General features: G+C 50.8%; 1 protein-coding gene across 6 annotated transcripts in view; it reads left to right on the forward strand.

Moving 5' to 3' along the window:
- The window catches only part of LOC308563193 (tyrosine-protein phosphatase non-receptor type substrate 1-like), a 40,497-nt gene that overhangs the window by 12,597 nt on the left and 3,895 nt on the right, over positions 1 to 24,005 (forward strand). For 4 of the 6 annotated variants that reach the window (XM_081150007.1, XM_081150008.1, XM_081150009.1 and 1 more), the window contains exons 3-8: positions 5,905 to 6,264; positions 11,815 to 12,135; positions 12,691 to 13,023; positions 14,829 to 14,936; positions 16,244 to 16,268; positions 22,876 to 22,915. In XM_081150007.1, coding sequence (XP_081006133.1) covers positions 5,905 to 6,264; positions 11,815 to 12,135; positions 12,691 to 13,023; positions 14,829 to 14,936; positions 16,244 to 16,268; positions 22,876 to 22,915 — 1,187 coding nt within the window. Of the gene's footprint in view, positions 1 to 5,904; positions 6,265 to 11,814; positions 12,136 to 12,690; positions 13,024 to 14,828; positions 14,937 to 16,243; positions 16,269 to 22,875; positions 22,928 to 24,005 lie in introns of all 6 variants that reach the window. The other 2 variants (XM_081150006.1, XM_081150011.1) reach the window with 1 other exon arrangement.

Below are 24,005 nucleotides of genomic sequence, written 5' to 3' on the forward strand. Positions count from 1 at the left end.
CACACTCACGTGTACACCACTCCTGTTGCACACGTACTCTCCCTGCACACCCCCCCCATGCACATCCCACTCACATGCTGTCTCCTGTACTCCCCTTCCCACAGGCCATTCACGTGCACTGCCAGCGCACACCCCTCCCAGACAGCTGCTCACACCCTCAGGCTCAGGCACACCCTCTGGCCACACTCGCTCACACACCCAGGCCAGCCAGGATTCAGATGCTCCTGCACACAGCGCACACCCCGCGTGCCCTGTTCTCTGGCCCCCATTCAGACACGCTCGCAGCTGCGCTGTCTCACATTCCTGCACGTGTGCATCATCTCTGTACACGCTTACCTGTGTACACCCTCCCGCCCCCCGGTCCACCCGGGGGTATGAATGCTTGCACTCGGCACCCTCAGGCACATGTGTGCACACCCACATCTGCTCCCTTTCCTTCTTATGTGCGTACTATGTGCGTACTCTCATCTGCACTCCACCATGCACTCTCACGTAGCCATCAGACCATAATCCAGAAGGCACCGAAGGTGGCCCCTGAGGAGGTGCTACTGGGCTCGTGGGCTAATAAACCAGCAGCCCCCCTCCTGGGGTGCCGGAGTGGCCAGTAATGATCATGATTGTAGTCAGGGAAGAGGGTGCCAAGCTACGCCTGCTGTGCAGGCTAGGGCAGGGCTGGTGGGTATCATTGAGTCACCTTGGGATGCTGAGCTCCAGGCACAACCAGAGCTCCAGCTGTAGCTTCCCAGACCCTGGGCTCCTTAAGTTTGTGGAAATTTGGTGGATGGCCTCCATCCGGTCCCCTAGGCCCCTGCACCAGTGGCAGTGAGCACCTGTCTGGGAAAGGCTGGCTCTGGGGAAATGTATGTCTCACCTTTGTTCTCTGTGCCTCGATGAGACAGACTTCTGCAGGAATCACACCCGGGGATGAATGTGGCCCTGTTTTCTTTCCAGCAAGTTTTGGTTCTAAGTTGATTTTTTTTCCCATTAGAAAAGCATCCATGCTTTTTCACTTCTAATGAAAATCATTTTCATTTTTTCTTAATCTCAAAACCAGGCATAAACAGAGGAAAATAAATTTACATATAATATGTATCTATATCTATCTACATACGTATACACACACACACACACACACACATATATATGTCTCCAAGCCTGATGGTCAGCTTTCAGCCCCATCTTAGTTCATCTCTCACACTCTCCTTGGCCTGTTTGTGGAAGACAAAGGAGACTGGGGTGGTGGGAGCAGCAGGTCGCTGGATGGGGTCAGAGATGCCAGCAGGAGTCACTTGTCTAAGAGGCTGTGGTTCATTCCAAATGTAATGACTTGATTTATTTCTTTAAAATCTATCTTCTCTGCTTGTGAGCAAGCTCCACGAGGCCAAGGACAGAGCCGTCCACAGCCCTTAGCTCAGGGCCTGGCTCACAGTAGATTCCAGTAAATCATCTCTGACTGCCCCTGTGCTGTGGACTCCCGCATCCTGTGGACGTTGAGTTCCTCCTACAAGTGCACAGAGCAGGCACCACTCACCATGCGGACTTCTTCCATTAGAAAACTTGCTCACAGGTTTTTACTTCATTAATTTCTCCCCAAAACAATAAATGTTCACTGCAAAAAAAAAAAAAAACCCCAAAAAAACCGGGGGCTTCAATATATATTGTTTACTATAGAGTAAAAAGAAAATGTGCCCACCCCAGTCCTATTTTCCAGATGCAACACACCTCAACATTATGGTGTTTATCATTCCAGACCTCTTCCTCTGGACATTCGATAGGTCAGTCAGTCTGCAAATGTTTGTTGAGCATCTACTCTATGCCAAGCACATATGTATCAGGTGTAGTGAACAAAACAGACAAACTTCTTGGAAGGGAGGTTCATTCAAGCAATAAACACATATGTAACATACATATTACATATATAGGTTTTGCTTATTACAAAGTGGGATACTGTAAATATTCTTTAATATTCATCCAGTTTAGAGAATCTGAAAAATCTCCAAAATAGAAGGAAAAAGAAAAGGAGAAACCCATCAGCTTTAGATTCATGATCCAAAGAGAGGAGTGTTTTATAGCTTTGTGTAATACCTTGCAGCTGTTTATTTATCTACAGTTTTATTTTATTTTACGAAGTCATGAGCACACCGAAAGCATACTTTTTCCTTCTTTTTTATTGCACAAGTAATGCAAACAGAAAACATAAAAACAAAATCCCTTGTAAATCTACTACTCACAATTAATCACTGCTAATCTTTAATATCATATATCATTTTTTTCAAAACTAGAAGTTTGGGATCAAGCTGAAAATGTCACTCAGTAACTGACTGTGAATTTCTAATATATCTCTGTGCTAGTAATTGAAATTCTACAGTCATTTTTGTGGCTGTAGACTTCGTCGTCAGGTGGGTTCAGCATCATGGGATCAACCAGTCTCCCTTTCTTGGACATCAGGATAGTTCCAATTTTATATTTTTATCAGGCCGAAAGAATGAAGCTACATGTTTGCACATAGCCTTAGTTACCTGAGCCTGGCTCTACATTGTTTCCATTCACTCATATTTCAGCTACATCAAAATGTTGATCTCAGTTGTCTTTGGTGATACTCTATGATCATTATTATATTTTCATACTTTTTTGTTTTCCCTAAATGCTTTGCAATGAACGGGTTTTATTTACATAATCACAACATCATTTCAAATTATGCCATGCAGAAATTTCCAGATTACCACAGCCTTCATTATGATCGCTTTTTATGGCTACTTGCAATTCCGTCTAGGGGATGGGCCACAATTCACCAAACCATCACCTATCATTGACCATATGGGGGTTTTCCCAACTTTTCCAAGCTCATTATGCAGGAACCCCACTCCAAACAGCTTTCGCACCTCTGGTACATCCTGCCAAACTGCTTTCCCAAAGGGATGCTCCAATTTGCACCCCCACCAGCAGCGTGTGAGAATGCCTGCCCCGCCGCCCTCCTCCCCGGAGACGGACGGTTCAGGCCCCTGGACAGCCTCTCCGCCAGGAGGGCAGGAGAGAGCAGGAAATGGTTTTGCCAGCGATGCCGGGATGACGACCCCAGGCCCAGAGCCGCAGGAGTGAGTTTTAACAAGGCCGGTTCCCAGAACAGAACCTGCAGAGAAGAGCAAGCAGGAAAAAACTCTGCTGGAAAACACACACGTGCACAGATTAAAATAATATTTGGCACTTACGTCGCACTTTCAAAATTCTTCAAACGCTTTATAAACACTAGCTAATTAATTAAGCCGCCTAAATCTGACTGCAGTTGGTGGAGAGAACTTAAAAGGGAGTGGGGGGGCCGTCCTACACAGCTCCAGGTCTTATTGTCGCCTGCCCGGCTGTGCCTGCGGGCCTCCGACAGCACCACGAGAATAGACCTGCTCCAGCACGCCGCACGCCTGGTTCTGCAGCCTCTTCTCGCACCACTCCCCTCACAGCCGCCGACTCACAGCCCTGAGTGGTGTGATTGATTAAGATAATAATAACTGCCATGTATTACAGGCATCTGTGGGCCAGGCACAGCCCTGGGCTCCGGGCTTGCCTGTTGCCTGGATATGCCTGTTGCAGCTCCATTAACGTAAGGAAAGAGGCTCAGAGAGGCGAGAAAAGCCCCTCCTTTGTTTAGTCACGCATGCATTCAACATGTATTTTATTGAGGGCTTGGCGTGTGCCGGACCCTGTTGTAGACGGGGTTGGAAAGAGTCCCTGTGGATCTTACATCTTGCTTGGGGGGACATGACAAGAGAGAAAATCAAGTATGTAAGTAATATATCTGTGGTCATAATGGGAACACAAACTAAAATTTAACCAGCATCTGTGCAGTGGGCACCTATTTCCAGCCGTGTCATAGCCCTCCTAATTGTCGTGGGGTGGGTGGCGGTCCACCACTTTATGGAAGGAGTGGAGGGCCAGGGAGGGCAGTGCTGAGCTGGCTCGGGGGCTGCCCCGGCACTCCCAGGCCTGCTGGCCCCAGCCTGTGCTGCCTCCCTGGGCATTTCTGGTTCATCAGTACCCATGCTGGAAGGCAGACCCCCTGGGAAAGTACCTGGCTGGTGCTGTTGGCAGCTGCTGGTGCTGCATCAGGTGTCTCTGGGTCACTGCTGGCCTCTCCCCTCCTCTGTGTGCCTCTCACACAGAGGGCCACCAGCTGCACGTCGAGCCCCTGCCCTCTGTGGACTCGCGTTTCTTCCCTGCTGCCCTGAGTGTCTGGCTGCCCTCAGGCTGCCAGTCTAAGTCATCACTCACCTGCCATGGGAACAGGGCTGGAAGAACAGGCAGGGGAATGAGGAGCCTGTCCTGAAGCCCTGGGCTTGCCCGCGGGGAGGGCAGATGGAATCCATGGCCCTCTTTCCTCAGACGCCCTGCCCCTGCCAGAGGGGTGGTGCCAGGCTGCTGGCTGGTGGGCCCAGCCAGAGCCAGAGGGGGCTGCTCGGGGATCACTGAAACCCTGTCTGCTGTACAAGGCAGTGGTGGCCTAGGTCAGGACAGGACAGGGTCACATTGTGGTGAATGGAGTACCAGGGGAGACCAGATGGCCCGTCGCATCCATAACAGGCTGCCACCAGTCCGTCTCTCTTATCTGCGCCCCCCTTCCCCCCGCCTGTCTCTGTGCCTCTGTAGTGTTAAGTCAATCTGTGTGTGTGTGTGTTCAAGGTCTTTATGATCTGTCCTCCCCACCCCCCACCTTCTTCAGAATCAGGGCCCGGGCTGTGACTTGCTCTGAGCACCTGTGGCCCTTCTCACAGCATCTTCACCTGCCTGTGGTCTCCCCTCCCCCCAACTCCTCTACCCCTAGTGCCTCGTCCTCTCCAATTTGGGGCTCAGGTCCCTCCCACCCTTGACCTCTAGGACTCTTTCCAGCTGCTGAGCCTAGAAACCCCTGAAGCCTGACCAGGGCCATCTCTTGTGTGTCCCCAGCACAGCCTGGTCTGCAGGACCATCAGCGTCAGCAACAGACCCTCCCTCCTTCATTCACTCTACAATGACAGCAGCTTACCCAGTGCTCAGCTTGGTGCTAAGTGACTTAAAACAGAGGGTAAGGAGGTGTCTACCCATCTTGTAGATAAGGAAACAGGCTCAAAACCGATGGATAAACTAGGTGACATAAATAAAAGGTGAGCCAGACTTCGGGCCAGGTCAGGTGGCTTCAAAGACCAGAGGCTCCTTTTTCACACTGTCCTGGCCCAGGCTTGTTGGTTGGTCCTCCCAGAGACCCATCAAAATGGGGTCATATAACTGGTTGGCGGGTTAGGGCACTAAGGCTCAGAGGACAGTAGGGGCCTGCCCAACGAAAGGCAGCACTCACACCTACGCAGTGTTTGGCACTATCAAGTGCACTCACAAGAGTCCTGATTGGATCTTCTCGGTGGCCCAAGTGATGGCCAAGGTCACACAGTTGTGAGCCCTGAGCCAAATCCAAGCCTGCACGAGCCCCAGCTGCTGAGTCTGGCTTCACTGCCAGGGTCTGCTGCTGGGACAGACTCCAAACGAGTCTAGACTCCTAGAGGGGCCCCACACACACCATGCTGCCACCTGCCTCTGAGCCTTTGCCCATGCTGTTCCTTCTCTTAGGAACACTGTGCCCCTTCCTGGTAAATTCAGATTTGAATTCAGAGCCCAGCTCAGACATGGCACTTACAGAGAGGGCTCTGGTCTCAACCCCCCTCTCTGCCACATCACATAACCTCTCTGTGCCTCAGTTTCCTCATTTGTAATAGTCACATTACAGGCTCGTTGTGAGGGTTACATGTATGACACATGCAATGTGCTGAGCTCAGGCCCGCTCAGGGTGCACACTCGCCGATGAAAGCGGTTGTTGATAAACACTTGGCAGAGCCCACAGGATCACATGCGATGCATCATTAACTGCTCTGTGCTTCCCTCCAGGAGGGGCAGGTGAGGAGGAGGTGCAGGTGATTCAGCCTCAGGAGCCAGTGTCCGTCGCAGCCGGAGAGACGGCCACTCTGAGCTGCACCACGACCTCCATATACCCCGTGGGGCCTTTCCAGTGGTTCAGAGGGACAGGGCCAGGCCGGGAGTTAATCTACAATTTCAGAGAGAGCAGCCGCTTCCCCCGAGTAACAAGTGTTGCAGATGCCACGAAGAGAGACAACGTGGACTTTTCCATCCGCATCAGTAACATCACCCCAGCAGATGCGGGGACCTACTACTGTGTGAAGTTCCGGAGAGGAGCCAATAATGACACGGAACTCAAGTCTGGAGGCGGCACCCAGCTCACCGTGAGTGGTGAGTACAGTGTGGGATTCCGTGTCCCTGGCATGTGACAACAGTCAGTAAAGATGCCCTCAGTTCTGTGAGCAGCAGCTAGGAATCATGCGGTGGTGGGTGCTTGTAGCCTTGATCTGATTCATGGGCAGACTTCACCCCTTCTGCAGATCAGGGAAGTTGAGGCCTGGAGATATGCTGTTTGCTCAGGCCCCATGGCTGGTCAATGGTGGGAAAGTCTGGAACCCCCACCTCTGGCCTTTCAATCCCGTCCAGGGATGAGGGAACTGAAGGTCTGAGTGACTTGCCCATCACAAGGCCAGGCCTCACCCCTGCCTCCAGGGAGTGCTCCCCTCAAGTGGCCGAGGCTCCTCCCTAGTGACCTGCCTGAGCACCTGCTGTGAGCCAGGCTCTGCTCTGGGTGCTGTGGCGGCTGCAGAACAAAGCAGGAAAAGGCTCTTCTCCCACGAAGCTTCATTCTTTCCCCTCCAACAGGGACAGATCCATCCAGGATGGGACGGGGGAGAACATGCTTCTTTATTTCATCTCTGGAAACATCACATGAGAAGGAAATCCTGAGAGGCGCAGACTCACTGTTTACTCTGAGAGCCTGGTGGGAGGAGGTGCCCAGCGGTTGGGCAGTCACTGTGGGTCTGCCCAATAAACTCCCTTTATTTCAGGGACCCAGTCACACTATCACTGAAGCTCCGAGCAGTTTTCTCAGATTGTCCCTCACCCAGGGAGGAGGTTCCCCATGTGGGTGACTTATGAGTCATCCCATTGAGGCAGCAGAGAAGGAATGGTGCTCAGTTTGGGTTTTCTGCCAGAGGCCCAGGATCCTAAATCCTAGACATGTTTAGACCATCCCACCCAACCCACCCATGTACAGATGGGGGCCTGAGGCTAAGAGGTGACAGGGGACTTGCCCACAGTCACATGGCCAGTGAGTGAGGGGATGGTTCCAGAACCCAGTGTGATTCCAGGCGGGTTCCTTCCTGCCCTGTGGTAGTACCTTCCTTCCATGGAAGACCTGGCACATAGTGCTGAATAAAAGCTAATTACACCAAACCATTGAACAAGGAACAAGAATACTCCTTCCATCATTTTCTTAAAGGTTCCTGTGCCCCTTGCATTCAGACCCGGGGACCCAAGGTCACTGGGAACTTCTTCCACCTTCAGCCACATCGCCCCAAATCAAGCATCCATGTCAGCGCCTAGAGCTGCCCCTTGTGCAACAGTTGCCTCCCCCTCCAGTGTGTGGAGAGAGCATCGTCCATTGACTGTCTTCTGTTGATGGGTATGAGTTGTTCCCAACTTTGGGCTATTAAAACAGCGATGCAAGGGATGCCCTTGTCCATGTGTCACTCCACTCACGATGCCCACTGGAAGCAGCATTGCTAGGTCACAGGGTATGTGCATTTTAATTTGTGTAAATATTGCCAAATTTCCCTCCTAGACATGGTAGCAATGAAATCTCCCCACAACTCACAGGCAGGGAAGGTGGCTTTATCCTGAATTTTCAGATATAACAGAAGTTCCCAGTGGTGTGTCCCTTGCCGAGGCAATCAGAGCTAGTAAGAGGCTCCATCTCAGGTCTGCTGCCCCCTGGTAGAGCACTTGTCCCCATCTACCTGCTCAATGATGTCCTGGCTGAGAAAGCAGGGAGGTGGGAGGGGTCAGGAGCCCTGTTTTCATCATGGCATTTACTCTTATAACCAGCGCTATGGCAGGGGCTATCTGCTGGCCCCTTTGAGAGATGAGAACATGGGCTCAGAGAGGGGACCTGACTTGTGAGCAGGTAGGGAAGCTAAGACTGAACCCCAAGCAGCCTGACTCAGAGCCCCTGCTTTTCGCCCCACCCCACTGTGCTTGTGGAGAAAGCTCCAAGCCGCTCTTGTAAAGACTTTGAATTGCTCTGTTCTTCAGCAATAAGCATCTCTAAGAAGGTCCTGCAGGTCAGCTTTGCAGCCCACATCAGACAGGTACACAGCCGTCTCAGGATGTGCTGGGCCTGTGCCTGTGGCAAGGCTCAGCACATAGACGCATTGAGGGGGCTCTCCCCTTTGCTGTGCTGTTTCCCCTTCAATGAGCAGCCTGCAGGAGCAGCCTGGGTGCAGTGGCCTGGAGAGAGGAGACAGGGGCCACTGCACCCCCACCCACACCATGTGCACCATTCCTTCTCTGCAGATTGAGGATGGGGGCGCATTTCCTACAGGACACTGGGGCCCCAAATGAGCAAAGTTCATATTCTAGACCCAGTGTCAGGAGTCCGTGTCTTCCATTTGTTGCGACAGGGTCCCCAGGCCTGGGCACTCAGAGGTGACTCCTCCCTATAATTCCTTGAAGTCAGGAATCTGAGGGAAAAGAGGATGGCAGTCAATACCAGGGTTTGTGAGGTAGTACGCTTGCTCTGTTGATGGACATGAAGCTTGGGGACCACAGGAAATACCCTGGGACATAGCGCTGGGTAAGGAGAGAGTCGCTTCACTTCCTCAGCCTCACTTTGCTCATCAGTAAAATAGTGATGATCATAGACTCCTTTTAAGAGAGTTGAAGGATTTGAGGTGCTCTGTCTGAATCACCCAGCACAAAGTAGCACCCCCAAATCAGATGATATTTCATGGTGTGGTCCAATTTCTTTTGCTGAGCCTCAGTTTCCTCACCTGTAGACAGTGGATGATCTCACCAACCTCTGCAGGAAGATATGAGGATGCAGTGAGCCTGGTGGGAAAATAGATCCTCAGTGAGCAGTGGTCTCATCCCGCAGCTGGGTGCTCTTGGGCAGGTCTCTGTTTCCCCGGAGTCCTCAGTTTCTCCATCTGTGAAGTGGTGATAATCACAGCTCCCATTCAAGGGATCTGTGAAGGTAGGAGAGGATGTCTAGGAAGCCAGGTGGTGATCCAGGATGTTACTGAGCGTCAGTGCTCAGCGGGTGAAAGCATGGACCAGCCCCCTGCCGCCTGGGTTCACATCCCAGCTCTGCCACTTCCCAGCTCTGACCTCTGACCCATCACTGTCCACACTGTGCCTCAGTGTCCTCATCTGTCAGTGATAGCGCTGACCTCACAGCGCAGCTGCAAGGACTGAGTGAGTGAATGCATGTGCGGTGCATAGAGCAGGTCGTGGCACGTAGTAAATGTTCAATGAGTGTGAGCTAGGATGTGCCGAACTCATAGGACCTTGGACAGGTTGCTTTCCTCTCCAGGCCTCAATATAATGGCTTCTCATAAGAATCACCTGGGAAACTTTGTAAAGGTCCCCAGGCCCTGTCTCCACCCTGGGAATTCTGATTTAACAGCTCAATGTGGACCTGGCAACTGAATTTTTAACTACCCAGAGGATGCTAATGCAGAGCCAGGCAGAGAGCCCTGAGTTGGATACTCTCTGAAGCCATAGAGGAAACCTTGTCGTTTTTCCCCCGACAACAGTGGCTCCCCCTGCTGCTGGGGCTGAGAGAACAGCACCTTTAGGGGCACAGGTGCTTCAGAATAGCATGTGCCAGTGACAGCTCATCAGAGGCCCAAGAAAGTGAGCCCTGGAGAAGTGACAGGGACACCCTCCCACGAGCAGGCCTGGGCTGAGAGTGGCCCCCTGCCCTCTCCGCCCCGAGGAGGGGCAGCCCAGACACCCTGTTCAGATCCCAGCTCCCTTGCTGGGGACTCCTTCCCATCTCTAAACACGTGTGTGTCTAAACAGGCTTCGGAATCCCCACAATACTCACTGCTCAGCCCCAGAGCCCTTCCTGCCCCCAAACACCAAAACGTCACTGTTAAAATCTCCCCTCCCTTTCTGCACAATGCTTCCAGCTTCTGTAAAGAGCTAACCGGTAGGGAAATGCCTGTGATCTCATGTGTGTTTTGAAAGTCAATTCGCCAAACTTGTTTCCTGAGGGGATCATTAAAAAAAAGAGAGAACCATCATTTGGTGGTTTCTCTCCTTTTCGCGTCGCAGCTGTGGGGAGCAGGATTTGAGGCGTTTCTCGGTGTTTCCGCTCTGCTTTTCTGTTGCCTTCTTACTGCCTAACGAACAAACAGGTAGTTTCAGAACTAGTGAGACCAGGTCCTACGATAACAGCCACAGGTGTTATGTATTAAGCACCTGCCCCTGCCAGGCTCTGTTTCACTAAGTCCTCACTCCTCCTAGCAGGGTGGCATTTTGATACACTTTGTACAGAGACAGACACTAAGGCTCAAGGATAAAGAGCAGAGAAGCTAAACTCAGCCAGTCCCGTGGGTGGTGAGATGAGCCCTGCCTTTGCTCCCCGTGTGCCCTTGACCAGCCGGGTTCCTCTCTCAGCCTCATCCCGTAAGTGGGACCACACGGGGCCTGCTTCAGGGGGGCAGGAATGAGCCGAGGGGCACAGAGGAGTCACCGTGATCGGGGTACCAAGAGGCTCTCGATGAGGGGTAGCTGGTCCCGGCCTCTCTAGGGACATCCGGGCTGCAGGAGTTTTTGTGACTTGATTTATGCAAGTGACACCCTCTTACTCTGTCCCCAAAATATTTGAGGTTTAGGAGGCAAGTTAAATATTTACGAATGCAAATACTCGTTAATATTTGCTATCTGCCCCACTGTTAGAGAAGGCGTTGGGGAACAGTGAACAGTTTCGAGACCCTGCAGAACCTTTCTACAGGGAGAAACTGCTCGCGCTTGTCTTTCAGTGATGTGTGGATGCTGTCAGGACACAGGAGCCCTGCCTGCCCCTAGGCCTGTGTCCGTGTCCTTCTAATTTAATACCGATTAAGAAATTAACCACCTTTGGTTTTCCCAGCACTCAGTGATCTTTGTGTTCAACCCAAAACTGACCCAAGAGAACGCAAGTTTAGAAAACATCCCATTGCCTCTCCCTTTCAAATTCAGGGATTGACAAAGATTAAATTGACCCTATTGGAATATTTGTGAAATGAACAAAAACTATCTAGAAAATTCATAAATACCTGAAGGGAGAGCTCTGGATAAATTAAGTCTGAGTTCAGGCTGAATCTGGGTTTATTTATTTTTGTGAAGCACCTTTTATTTTGCTCAAAGCAAAAATGCTTCCATTGCCTCATTTAACCCTTTTCTGAAGTTTGGGGAAGGAGAAATGCCCGTTGTCCCATTTCACAGATGGAACTGGGATGTGCCCCGCCACACCTCTCCTCATCTGGCCAACCTGGGTCCAGCTGTCATAGGGGTCCCTTTACCCCACTGCTTCCCTGCCTTTCCTTCTGTAAACACTTTCTCTGAGGTTGGGAAGGCTTCCAGGAAAGACCAGCTAGGAGAGTTAATAAGAAGAGTGAAACTCATCAGTAATTTTGTTCCTGTGCCCAGGCTGGTGGGAAATCACCGGGCAAGGAAAGAAGGTGGACTTTGAACACAGGCCTGCAATTGCTTGTCAGCCCTGCCCCCCGCTCAGAGTTCACCTCTGGGGACATGAGTGTCCCCCTCTGTAAGATGAGGATGATAACACGCCCTCCCCGCATTATTGGAAGGATAAAAAACAATAGATGGGAAGGTTTTGACAGTGTCACATGCTTGTCATTAGTGGCAATAACAACAATCATGTTCTTTGTTTATTATGTTCCTTTAAAGCCAAACCCTCTCCCCCCGAGGTATCGGGCCCCACGGGGAGGTCCACACCTGGGCAGACGGTGAACTTCACCTGCAAGTCCCACGGCTTCTCCCCCAGAAACATCATCCTGAAATGGTTCAAAGATGGGAATGAGCTCCGAGCCTCCCAGACCACCGTGGACCCAGAGGGAGACAGCCCTTCCTACAGCATCTCCAGCACAGCCACGGTGGTGCTGGCCCCGGGGGATGTTCGCTCCCAGGTCATCTGCCAGGTGGCCCACGACACCCTAAAGGGAGACACTCCTCTTCGTGGGACTGCCAACTTGTCTGAGATCATCCGAGGTAGATGCCCCTCACACCCAGCGCCAGCCCACACCTGGCCCCTGCCCTCCTGGCCTGCTCCTCCCCCTGCTCTTTGCTCCAGAGTTTGATTTTCCTGGATTCTAATTCCTGACAGTCCTTCCCCTCACCAGGCACCTGGAAGTACCTGTCACTCACACTGTTTAATGGTAGCTGCCAAGTGAACACCTACCACTGTACTTGGTAGTTTCACCTACTTTACCAGTAGCAATTCCAATAACTGAGCACCTGCTATCAGCCAAGCTCTTATGTGCTTGGTGATTTCATTTATTTTTCTACAGTTACTATGCTCCAACTGCATACCAGGGCTGTGCTTATTCACTTCACTTATGTTATCCTAATAGCAGCTACCAGTCCTTGAACACCTACTGTGTGCAGGGCACTGTGTTTAGTGATTTCATTCATGTGAAAGAGTACCGTCGGTGTCTGAGCACCTGTCCTCTGATACCCTTGCAGGTGGGGGAGCTAAGTTAGGGAGCGCTCCCCTGTGATCTGTCTGTTCCATGAGGTCAGAGCTTCTGCCCTGTGCTGTTTCAGTTCCGCCCACCGTGGAGGTTACCCAACAACACACAGTGTCAAAGAACCAGGTGAACGTCACCTGCCAGGTGAAGAACTTCTACCCCCAGCGCCTACAGCTGACCTGGTTGGAGAATGGAAACACGTCCCGAACAGAAATGGCCTTGACCCGCATAGCAAACAAGGATGGGACCTTCAACTGGAGGAGCTGGATCCCGGTGAACTTATCTGCCCGCAGGGAGGACGTGACGCTCACCTGTCTGGTGGAGCACGATGGGCAGCCGGCAGTCACCAAAAACGTCACCCTGAAGGCCTCTGCTCCTGAGAAGAACCAGAGCACAGAGGGATCCTCTGGTGAGGCCTCCACTCCAACTGACCCAGCTCCATTTAAATTGTATCTTTACTTTTGCTGTTATAAGTAGTGATTCATGCTTATTATAGAATAATCTAGAAGTTTATAGATAGAAAGTAGAATTTTAAAGTGAGATCCCCTCCCCCAAACCCCACACACACTCCATAGTCACCACTGGTAAGACTTTGGTACTTACTCTTACAGATATTTGACACGAATATACATTAAAGAAAGAGAGAGAGAGGAAAGGGGACCATCCAGCTCACGGTGTCCTGCTGCTTGCTTGCTTCTCCTAACAGTCACTGCGTTCACTGTCCCTGCCAGCCCCTCCCTCCTTCTGGTTCTTTCTAACCTCTGCATGTCCAGGCCGCCATGCAAGCTGCCCCCCAGGAAACGGGGCGGGGCGCCCGGGTGTCTGTGGCTTATGTCTAATATAATCACTGCTGCAGTAAATGTCCTTGTACCTGTTCTGTTACATGTGCAGCTACTTCTGTGGGACGATTTCCCAAAGAGCATTTCTGGGCCAAAGTGCAAGCTCACTGAAGGTGGCGGTGATGCTGCCACTCTCCTGGGAGGGCCAGAGGTGTCAGGGTGCTATTTTCTCAGCACCCTTCCAACGTGTGGTCATGTATCTCTCTTCTTCAGAATGGCAGCACCTAGTTGGCGTTCGGTGCCACTGAGGAATGTTCCATCACTGTCGTTAGCGTGGCTGTGCCTTGTACATGGCAGACCCTTTGAATGGATTAGAACAGGCCATTTCTTTACTTTGTGCATCCTTCAAGATTCAGGGGGCTCCAAAGAGGTCCTGGTGCCCTGTCAAGGGATCCCTTTGATGCCACCGATGCCTGGTTTTCATAGGATGAGACCTGCACTTGGAGACAGGATGTGCAGGTCAATCTCTGGCTCTGTCATAGACTTGATGGGTGACCTTGGACGAGTCAGTGCCTCTTTCTGGGCCTCTCTGCTTATTCATGGCAGTGATGAAGGAGAGGAGCTTTGTGACCCTAGCTTGGAGTCTCAGCTGCTAGGAACCCCAGCATCGCAGCTTCAGGCCCTGGCATACAGCCCAGCACATAGTAGGCATTCAAGAAATACTTTTAGCAAGGATGAAAGAATGAATTAGTTGGTTGTTTGGTTATCTACTGAATTAATCCTCAGACCTACCCAATGTGGTAGAGATAATTCTTGGCCTCAGTAACGCAGGAGGAAACCAGTGTGTGGAGGTTTAAATGACTGGCTCAAGGTCGCACAACTAGGGGCATTGATTTGAACCCAGGTTTCTGCAGCTCAGCCGTGCTCCCAACTGCCCACTGCACTCTAGTGTAGGTTCCCTCCATGTGCCCTAGGGCCAGCCAAGTCCTTAACTTCATTTCCAGTGTCCTGGGTTCAGAGCCCCTGTGCCGGGGTCGTAGGCACTAATCAGCGGACAGTCTCTGAGAGGTTCACTGAGTCCATTAGTCACCTGCATCTCAACCATTCCTCACTCTCCCCATTGTGATTCAGAGTTTGCATGGACCTGTGCTACCACAGTGGCCACTGGTTGTAGCCCAGTTTCCACCATGGCTATCAGCACCAAACAGTTTCCCTCCTGGCACCTCAGCATGGTTTTTGTGCTACCCATGGTTGACCCACGTGGGGACATGTGTGTGGAACCATGAACGTGCCCATGTGGCTGGAAACGTCCAAGGAGATGCAGCCAGATGTTCTTAGTTAATGATGCCCGTCTAGTGGAGAAAGGAGGCGGTGGGTGGTAATTTTCTTTGTTTGCATTTGTGTTCCTGAAGCCTCTATTCTGTCTTGTCTCTAGGCGATACTAAGAACTTCAATATCTTTATTGTGGTGGGCGTGGTGTGTGCCTTGCTGGTGACCCTGCTGATGGCGGCCCTCTATCTCCTTCGAATCCGGCAGAAGAAAGGTGTGTGGATTCCCTGCTTTCTCCCCAAAAGTTTGCCCCTAGGCTGTCCTTTACAAAGGGAGAGGACACAAGACTGCTTTGGGCTCTGCATAGTTTAAGCCATTAGGATGTCCAGTTACTTCCTGTAATAAGATCAAAGTCCAGAGGTAGCACTGCCATAGCTGGCGTGACACCTCCACCAGGCTGGCATCTGGGTGGGGCCCTCCCATGGCCTTCCTCTCATGGCTGCAGGATGGCCCTCTCTGCACATCACTTCCATCCCAATGAGATGCCCCCCTCTCCCTCATTGGTCCCTGGAAGGGTCCACCCATCCTCAACCTCAATACAGTGAAATATCTTCATTTCAATTCTACCAGTTACCATCTATGTGACTGTAAAGAGTCACCCGATCTCTTTGGTGTAAAATGGGGTGATCAATCATTGGACTTCCTGAGACATCTCATGTCCCAGCACTTTGCAACCCATCAGCCTCCATTAAGATGTTAGATGCTGAGCTGCAACCTTCCCACTGGTACCCACTCACCTAAAAACCCAATACCTGCCCAGGCACCGAGAATTAACCTAGCAGTGAGAATTTTTGCATTGTGACAGCCTCCAGCCTGTTAACACGAGGTGCAGAGCGCATTTGAGTGTGCATGTTGCTTTTTAATTACAATTTTGTGGTGAAATTCAAGTCAAATGGTGGCTGAACCCTAGCAGCTTCTCTGTGGGATGCCCCATAGCACAGGTTTAAAAATCTCTGAACCAGATGGACTCTTTCTTTCTTCTTTTTGGGAAAGTGGTGACATTAAAATAAATGAATGTCCAGCCCAGTCCTGTGAGTCAGCTGAAATCCAAGCTCAGAGGGGGAAATGACCCATCTAGGGTCACACAGCGAGTGAGTTGGTGGCAGAAGTGGGATTCACACCTGCTCCCCAGCTCACAGCCCTGCTAGAATCTGTTCTCCAGCAGTGAAAGGCCATGACTGGGATCCAGACTTAATGAAGGGTCTCAGGTGAGAAGGTGGTGAGGCCCAGACCAGGGATAGGACAGGTGGCCCCTCCCAGGCTGAAGTCTGCTTGGGGATCTGACCTTTGGCAATTCCCAGAGGTGAGAAAGGCCCAGCTCCTGGTCTTCCTCAGTGGGAGATAATGGACCACCCCAGTGGGGTGAGCATGGGTTTCCTATAGTTGGGAGGATATGATTTCAACAATTTCTCCCAATGTTACTGGAGGCAAAACTTTGCCCACTACCTGCCCTCCTAAAGTTACATGAGAAAAGTATGTTTGTAGGTTAAATAACTGGCTTTTATTTCTTTTCTCTTTCAGCCAAGGGCTCCACTTCTTCTACAAGGTATGTGCATTGCTGGCCTCGAATGCTTTTGCAATTGTTATTTAGTTGTTTGACAGCCTCCAAACTGAAAAGCATAATCCACACCCACTGGCCCTCACACTTGCGCTGGTCAACCTTTCTATGCCTTTCCTTTGTAAGTTCCTCATGCCAGGCCCAGTTTTAATTATTGTCTCAAATGAGGGGATTTGAGGGGATTTCTGCACACAGAGGCACTGAGTTCTTGCCTGCTGTGCACAGACAGCAAGACTCTTATGAAATCCTGTTTGGACTGTGGCAGAAGCCTCCTGTACATGCCCCCCCAGATCCAAGTTGTATACTTTGCTTTTTCCTTCGTTCATTAAATATTTATTGAGTACCTTGGCATGGATGGCCTTGGAAAGCATCTGTGCCGCCCTGAAGCCTGTGTTCTGGTCAGAGGCGAAGGTGATGACATTACATCACAGATGGTGCCTTAGTTTGTTGATTCATATTTTCAGTGATTCTTACTGAGTCCCTACTATGTGCCAGCTCACTTCTGGGTACTGGAGATACAGCAGTGAACAAAAATCAGTCTGGACCTGCCCTGGCCAGTGTGGCTCAGTAGTTAGAGTGTCAGCCCACATACTGAAGGGTCATGGGTTCCATTCCTGGTCAAGGGCACATATCTGGGTTGCAGGTTCGATCCCCAGCCCTGGTCAGGCACGTGCAGGAGGCGGCCAATCGACCATGTCCCTCTCTCTCCCTCTCTCTCCCTCCCCCTCCCTCCCCCCCCACCCCCTCCCTCCCACTCTCTCTAAAAATCAATGGGGAAAAATATATCCTTGAGTGGATTAACAACAACAACAAAAACAGTCCAGACCTAAATGGGGTTCAGACACTGGTAAGAGAAGCAGGCAGTGAGCATAGAGGTAAAATATGTAACGTCATGTCAGGTGGTGACAAATCAAAGGAATGGAGATTTATGGCAGGACTATCTTAGGCAGGGAGAGGGGCCTCCTCTAAAGATGTGAGCAGGGTTCTGAGCAGGGAGCTAGGAAGCAGAGGTGAGTGCGGGTGAGAGAGCACGTGTGGCTAAGGCCCAATATGAGATGTTCCAGGCGGCAGAGGAGGCCTGTGCAGCTGGGGCAGAGGAACAAGAGAAGGACAGGAGATGAGCTCAGGGAGATGCAGATCCTCGGGCTCTTAGCCGAAACCCATGCAGCCGGCTGTGTTACTCATTCAGGCTTTTCAGCTCCAGGGAGGCCCCCGATGTTCACCCCAACAGAATAGAAGCAGCACCCCATAATCTTCGTGAATGTACCTGCTTGGAAATATCTGAACATCTGTTCTAAGCAATAAATAAAAACTACAAATAGCTTCATGTTGATTTAGGTCAGGTTTTGCCACCAAATGGGTTTTGCAAATCTTTTGATTTTTTTAGAGCTTTGTGGATTTCAGAATTACAGAGCAGGAACTGAAGATCTGGAGAGGGGGCCAGTGGTCTAGGGCCTGTGGCCGCTAGGACCTGGGGTTTTATTCCCAATGGGATAAGGTGCCATAGGAAGGAGATGATCTGACTTTTAAAAGTATCATCCTGAGTGTTGTATGGGGACACGGCTGTAGGAGGTGAGAGTGGAGGCAGAGAGACTAGGGAGGCAGCTTCTGCAATGGTCCAAGCAGATGATGGTGCCCTCAATCAAGGTGGTGGGATGGGCTGAGAAATAGTCAGATTCTGAATATGTTTTGGAAGTATGGCCAAGGGGACTTGCTGCTGCATTGGATGTAAAGTCAAGGACATTCACAAGGTTTGGGGCAGCGGGGTGCTGTGTGTGTGCACACCAAGTATGCACTTTTGCCAGGGCTTCCATCTCTTGCCTGTAAACCTTCACTGGCTTTGGTGGCCCTCAAGATATTCCAGATGCCCTACTGAGGTCCTCAAGCCCCTCGTGGTCTGGCCCCTGCTGACATGGACAGTTTCACTTCTGGCCACTCCCCAGTGTTCGCATTCTGTGGCTCAGCCACGCTGCACTCCCTTCGCTTCCTCCCTGAGGCCTCGCTGTCCTCCTAGCCCAGGCGCTGGCCTCTCTCCCAGAGATGTGCTCCCGCACCCCTGCTCACTCACCACCCAGGGCGTTGTGTGACATGGGAGCTAGAGTGGGCACTTCCTCTCTTCCTCCGGGCTCAGAGAGCAGTATCTCCCCCAGGATTGGAGCCCCTCATGGGAACTCTCCTGGTGCCCCTGCATTGACATCCTGGCCTGTTCAAGCTGTATCTGCACTTGTCCCCAGATTATAACCCATCCCTCTTGAGGGCAGGATCATTCCCCTAGTGTTCACGGCTAATAGCTGCTGCACATGGCACCGGGCCTGGAATGGAATAGGTGCTCAGTAAAGGTTTGTTAAATGAACAAGTGAACGCACGAACGAACGAATGAATGAGTGAATGAATGAATGCCATCCCAAACCACTGCAGTGGTCTTCATTTCCTCCTTCTCTGAATCCTAAAACTCTCCCTCTCAGTGTCTTCACGACCCCAAATATGAAAGCATCTCTCTTTTTCGTTTTGTTTTTATTGTTGTCATTAATTTTTATTTGTCTTATCTTCCCAATTAGACAATAAGTTCTGGAAGAAAAGGGCAGTGTCAATAATAATAATGACAGCAGCAGCAGCTGACATTTATTGAGCACTCACCGGGTTCCAGGAACTGATCTATGCCTTTGCCTATATTAGCCCAAAGGTGATGTTAATTATCACAAAAACCCTATGATTTACTATTATCCCAACTTAATTGAGTGGTGGTTCTCAGACTTGAGTGTGTAGCGGGATCCCCTGGAGGACTTGTTAAAAACACAGCTTTCTGGGCCCTACCCCCAGACTTTCTGATGTAGAATTTGCATTTCTGACAAGTTCCCAGGTGGTGCTGATGCTGCTGTGCCCAAGCCAGACTTTGAGAAGCCTGTTCTAGAAGGTTATTATTGGCCCTTTGTGTGGTTGAGGCAACTGAGGCTCAGAGAAGTCCTGTGACCTTCCCAGGGTCCCTCAGCTAGTGAGCGCTGGCACTGTGGCTCCCTCCCGCTGTCCTGACACTGAAGCTCATGCTCTTTATCTGCGCCCAGGCCTCTCACAGCCTATTTCTTCTTCCTCGGAGAAGTCAGCTGTTTTCTGCCTGTTTTTTATTTTTCCATCATGAGCCTACCCAGGAAGCCAGGAGATGGCTTGCTTCCTTTCATCTCTCTAAACCAAAGCGATAGGAGCGAGTGGTAATGGTGGTTTCCCATGTAGCAGCTGCTTCTGCTGGGCTGGCTGGGATCAGACGCTTTCCAGAGGATGTTGGCATGAGCATCACTGAGCGCTGCGGGGAGGGCGCCAATGGGGATGCCTCCGCTTTGAGCTCAAAGGGCCCCTCTGGCTGCAGAGCCGGCGGAGGGACTGGCTATGTCCAACTGCCTGGGTTAGGAACGTACAGGCAGATCACTGTCTGTAATCTTCCCCAGCTCAGACAGCGGCAAAATGTGTCTACTCTCTTAATTGGGCACTGGGGTTCATTCGGTTGGCCATTTGTTCACTCGTCAGACATTCACTGCGTTTATCCTTGGAATATTTAGGGCTTTCCTGATCCTTTCATTTATTCAGCTGATTGAGCCCAGCTCAGTGCCAGGACTTAAACTGGGGACTGCAAAGGGGAGCAAAAAAGACACTAGCCCCAGTGTCATGGCACTTGTGATCTGATGGGACAGATGTTCATTAATTCATTCATTCATTCCTCAAATATTTACAGCATGCTAACAGTGCGCCAGCCCATTACTAGGTGTCAGGGCTCCAGCGGTGAAACAGATGGGCCTAGTCCCTGCCCGTGTGGAGACCATGGTCCACTGGGAGGCAGGCGACCAAACAAGCCAGGAGGTTAATACACAGCATGATGCAAGTGCTGACTAAATAAAATAAAGCTGGGCACAGAGCAGAGCAGGAGGTGGGATGTGGCAGGTGATCAGGGAAGGCTTCTCTGAGGAGGTGACATTTAGAAGATAGCTGAAGGATGAGAAGGCACCAGACATGGGGCTGTCTGGGGTCCTAGTGGACCCGTGGACCAGGCAGAGGAAACAGCCAGTGCCAAGACCCCAAGGCAGGAGCAGTTGGAGATGACTGTGACCGTGGAGGAGGCCAGGGCAGCTGGAGTGGAGTGAGTCGGGGGGAGAGAGGTGGGAGACTAGGGGCAGGTCATGCGGGCCTCACCGGTCAGGATACAGAGATGGACTTCACTGTGTTGGGGGAGGGGTTGAGGGGCTTGAGCAGAAAAATGATACGACATCATTTGTGCATTTTACACATGGAGAATGGTATGTAGGGTGCAGGAATAGAAGCAGGAACACAGGGAGGAGGCACCTCAGGAATCTAAGGAGCTGGGATGATAGAGGTGATGGAGCAGTTGGGTTTGCTATGTATTTGGGGGGCAGAGTAAACAAGCCTTGTAGTAGATCAGACATGGGTTGTAAAGGAGGAGAGAGGAGACTTGGGGATGGCTCCCACTTCTTTAGCCCGAGCACAGGGATGAGTAATAGCAGTACCACTCCCTGAGAAAGGAGAGACCAGAGAAGAGACAGACACATAAAAAACAGATAATTTCTTCCTATCTGAAATATTGCTCTGAAAGAAAGGAGGCCAGTGTTCTGAGAAAGGAGTTGGGGGATCCAATGAAGGTTTCCCGGAGAAAGGACTATTTGAAACAGGGTCTGAGGGAAGAGGAGAGAACTAGATGAAGAGGCAAGGAAGGCTGAGTGTGCAAAGGCCCTGGGGCAGTCTGACTAGCATTCATTCCAAGTCACTTTTGAGCACTTTTTGATCACCCATATGGTAAGGAAGCCTGACAGACAGACAGACACATAAACCAGATGGGAAAATATATAAGGAGGCTTGAAATTGTCATGCAGGTTCAGCTCAGCCAGGTTATCACTCTCAGAGAAGCCTCCCCAAGGACATGATGCCACAGTTGAGTCTTGAATGATACATAAGTTAACCAAGAGAAAAAGTGGTCCAGAGGGTCTGTTGCTGCTGACACAGACACTGTGTCGTATCAAGTAGTCCTCTAGAAATATTTGGTGGGTGGATAAGTGGGGAAAACAGAGACAGGGGAATGAATGAGTCTGGGGGATGTGGTCAGTAGGGGCCAACATGGGGCTTACAAGCAGGGTGAAGAGTTGGACTTGAACCAGAGGCATTGGGAACTCCAAAGGGTTGGAAGCAGGTGGGATGTGGCTAGATCTGCATGATCTTCCTTACCAGACTGTGTCCCTGCCCCCAGAGGGTCGTTTTTGTGGCCACTTTGGGCCCATCATGCCCCACAACTGCTTTCTGAGCCAAGCACCCATGCCAAATCCATTAATAACCCTGCTGCCAAGCCCCATTGCTCACTTCTGACATTATCCAGGCTAACGTTGCAGAGTTGTGGCTTGAGAATTTATACAACTCCTGCAGAACCAGTGGCTCTGGTTCGCTCACCACCTTGCTGTGACCCTGCAGCGAGCCAAGCCATGGCCTCCAATTATAGAATCAAGTGCATGAATGGCTGCTTTGATTAACCCGGACATTTGATCCTTCCCTCTTCTTTTCTTTTTTTCTTCTTTTTTTTAAACCCTCACCAAGGATATTTTTTTCCATTGCTTTTCAGAGAGAGTGGAAGGGAGGGAGAGAGAAAGAGAGAGAGATCGATGTGAAAGAGACACATCGATGGGTTGCCTCCTGCAAGTGCCCCAACCAGGGCTGGGGATCGAGCCTGTGTCCCAGGTCCCTGCCCTTGGCCGAAATCGAACCTGAGACCCTTCAGTCCGTGGGCCAACACTCTAACCACTGAGCCAAACTGGCTAGGGCCCCTCTTGTTTTCTTAATGATAACACCTAGATGTGTATGATATAGAACAGTTGGAGAATATGGGAAACTAAAAGGAAGAAAAAATACCACCCAAAGACCACTGCTATTAGCATTTTACTGTTTCCTTCCAGTGTTATCCACACATTTTTCATAATCGAGATCATTCCACTGAGAATTTTGTTTTTTTCACTTATCTTTTAATGTAATCATTTGTAATAAAAAAAGAAACCTCTTCATAAACCTTTTAAGTCTTTATCTACGATTCTATACTAATTTCCTTAACCAGTCCCCACTGGCAGAGCTGTTAGATGCAGACCGCCCTCCCCCACCCTTCCTTGAGCCAGTGCCTCTGTGCATAAAGCTTTTTCTGTATTTTGATTCCCCCACAAATGCAATTATGAGTCAAAAGATGAGGACACCTCCCAAGTTCTTAAGCTCTTGATTTGGCTAACAAAGCTGCTTCCCAAAAGGGTTGCACTGGGTTGCCCCCCCACCCGCAATATATGAAGATGCCAGTTTCACCATATCTTCCCCAGCACCGAGTATTCTAATTTTCAAAGATCCTTGCCGATAGAGTAGCTTAAAAAAATTGCTTGAAATTCCTTTTCTGTGAGACTGACCCATTTGTCCAAACATTTGATAAGCAGTTGTATTTCTGTTGTGAACCGCGCATCCATGTCCTCCACCCACATAGGAAGTAGAACCTCAATGTTATTCTTATCAATTTACATGAGCGCTTGAGATAGGGAGGATATTTTTATCTGTGTGTCTCTTTCCTTTTTAGGCTGCATGAGCCCGAGAAGAATGCCAGAGAAGTAACCCAGGTACAGTCCTTGGTGAGGTGCCCTTCCTGGGAAACTCGATGGTGTGATTTTCTTACACCAGCTGGAGCTGCAGATTCTGCTCTAAATTAAGACTCCTTTCCCAGGCTGGAAGGGCTCGGGGGGCGGGGGTGGAGGTTCTTTACATTCTCGTTTCCCCCGGTTCTCTGCACATTCTCTCCCTCTGCTCCAGCCAGATGCTTGTCTCCACCTCCTTGGCTCAGTGCCGCCCATTGCACAACTCCAGGGGGCGCCCTTCACAATGTGCGCAGCCTTCCTTCAGGTGGACGGTGCCATCCTGCCTGCGTGCATTTGTCCAGGCCAGTCCGTCCAGCGGGAACACCCTGCCCAGCTCACTCTTAGCTCCGCCTTGTGCCTCTCCCACAGAGGAACATGGCGCTGCCAGCATCTGTCTTTCTGATGGAAAGACCTTGTGTCATTAATTCCTCCAGCTGGCAGCGCCGCCTCCTCATCGCCGAGGGGATGGCACAAGCAGCATGGTTGGCCTGTTTCCGAGAAGCCCAGCCTTGCTCCTGACCCGCTGCTGCTGTCAGACCTCGGAGGCAGAGGGCTCCCCTGTGTCTTGTAACAAGACAGGCCCTGCCCTGAACCTGGAACAAGAGAACGCCAGCTGTCCTTGACATTTCCTGGCTGTTGTCATCGCTTTAGATGTAATCTGTTGAAGAGACTCAGGGCTGGTAACAGACATGATGTTTGTAGGCCACAATGTTGTGTCCTGCTCTCCTGACCCAGTGCGGCCCCCCATGGCCCCGGGCATGAGCTCAGGTGGTGATTAGAAAAACATGACAATTTCCAATTGTGGGAGATGGGACATTCTCCCCAGTCATTTTACCTGTGGACTTCTTTCTGGAACCTTCCAGGGAAAGAATGATGGTGAAAGAACTGATCACTGAAACCTATACCAAATTCAGTTAGCAAAGGCTTGCCGAGCACCTACTATGTGCCAGCCCAGCTCTTGTGGCACTTGCAGCCTGGTGTCTGGGATTCTTGGTACCAGGTGCCAGCCCTTGCCAGGGAGGGCATTTCATGCTGTTGGTGTGGGTTTCCTAGAGAGAAGTGTGACCGTGCAGAG

This window comes from Miniopterus schreibersii (assembly GCF_964146895.1).
Source record: "Miniopterus schreibersii genome assembly, chromosome: 10".
Lineage (NCBI taxonomy): Eukaryota > Metazoa > Chordata > Mammalia > Chiroptera > Miniopteridae > Miniopterus > Miniopterus schreibersii.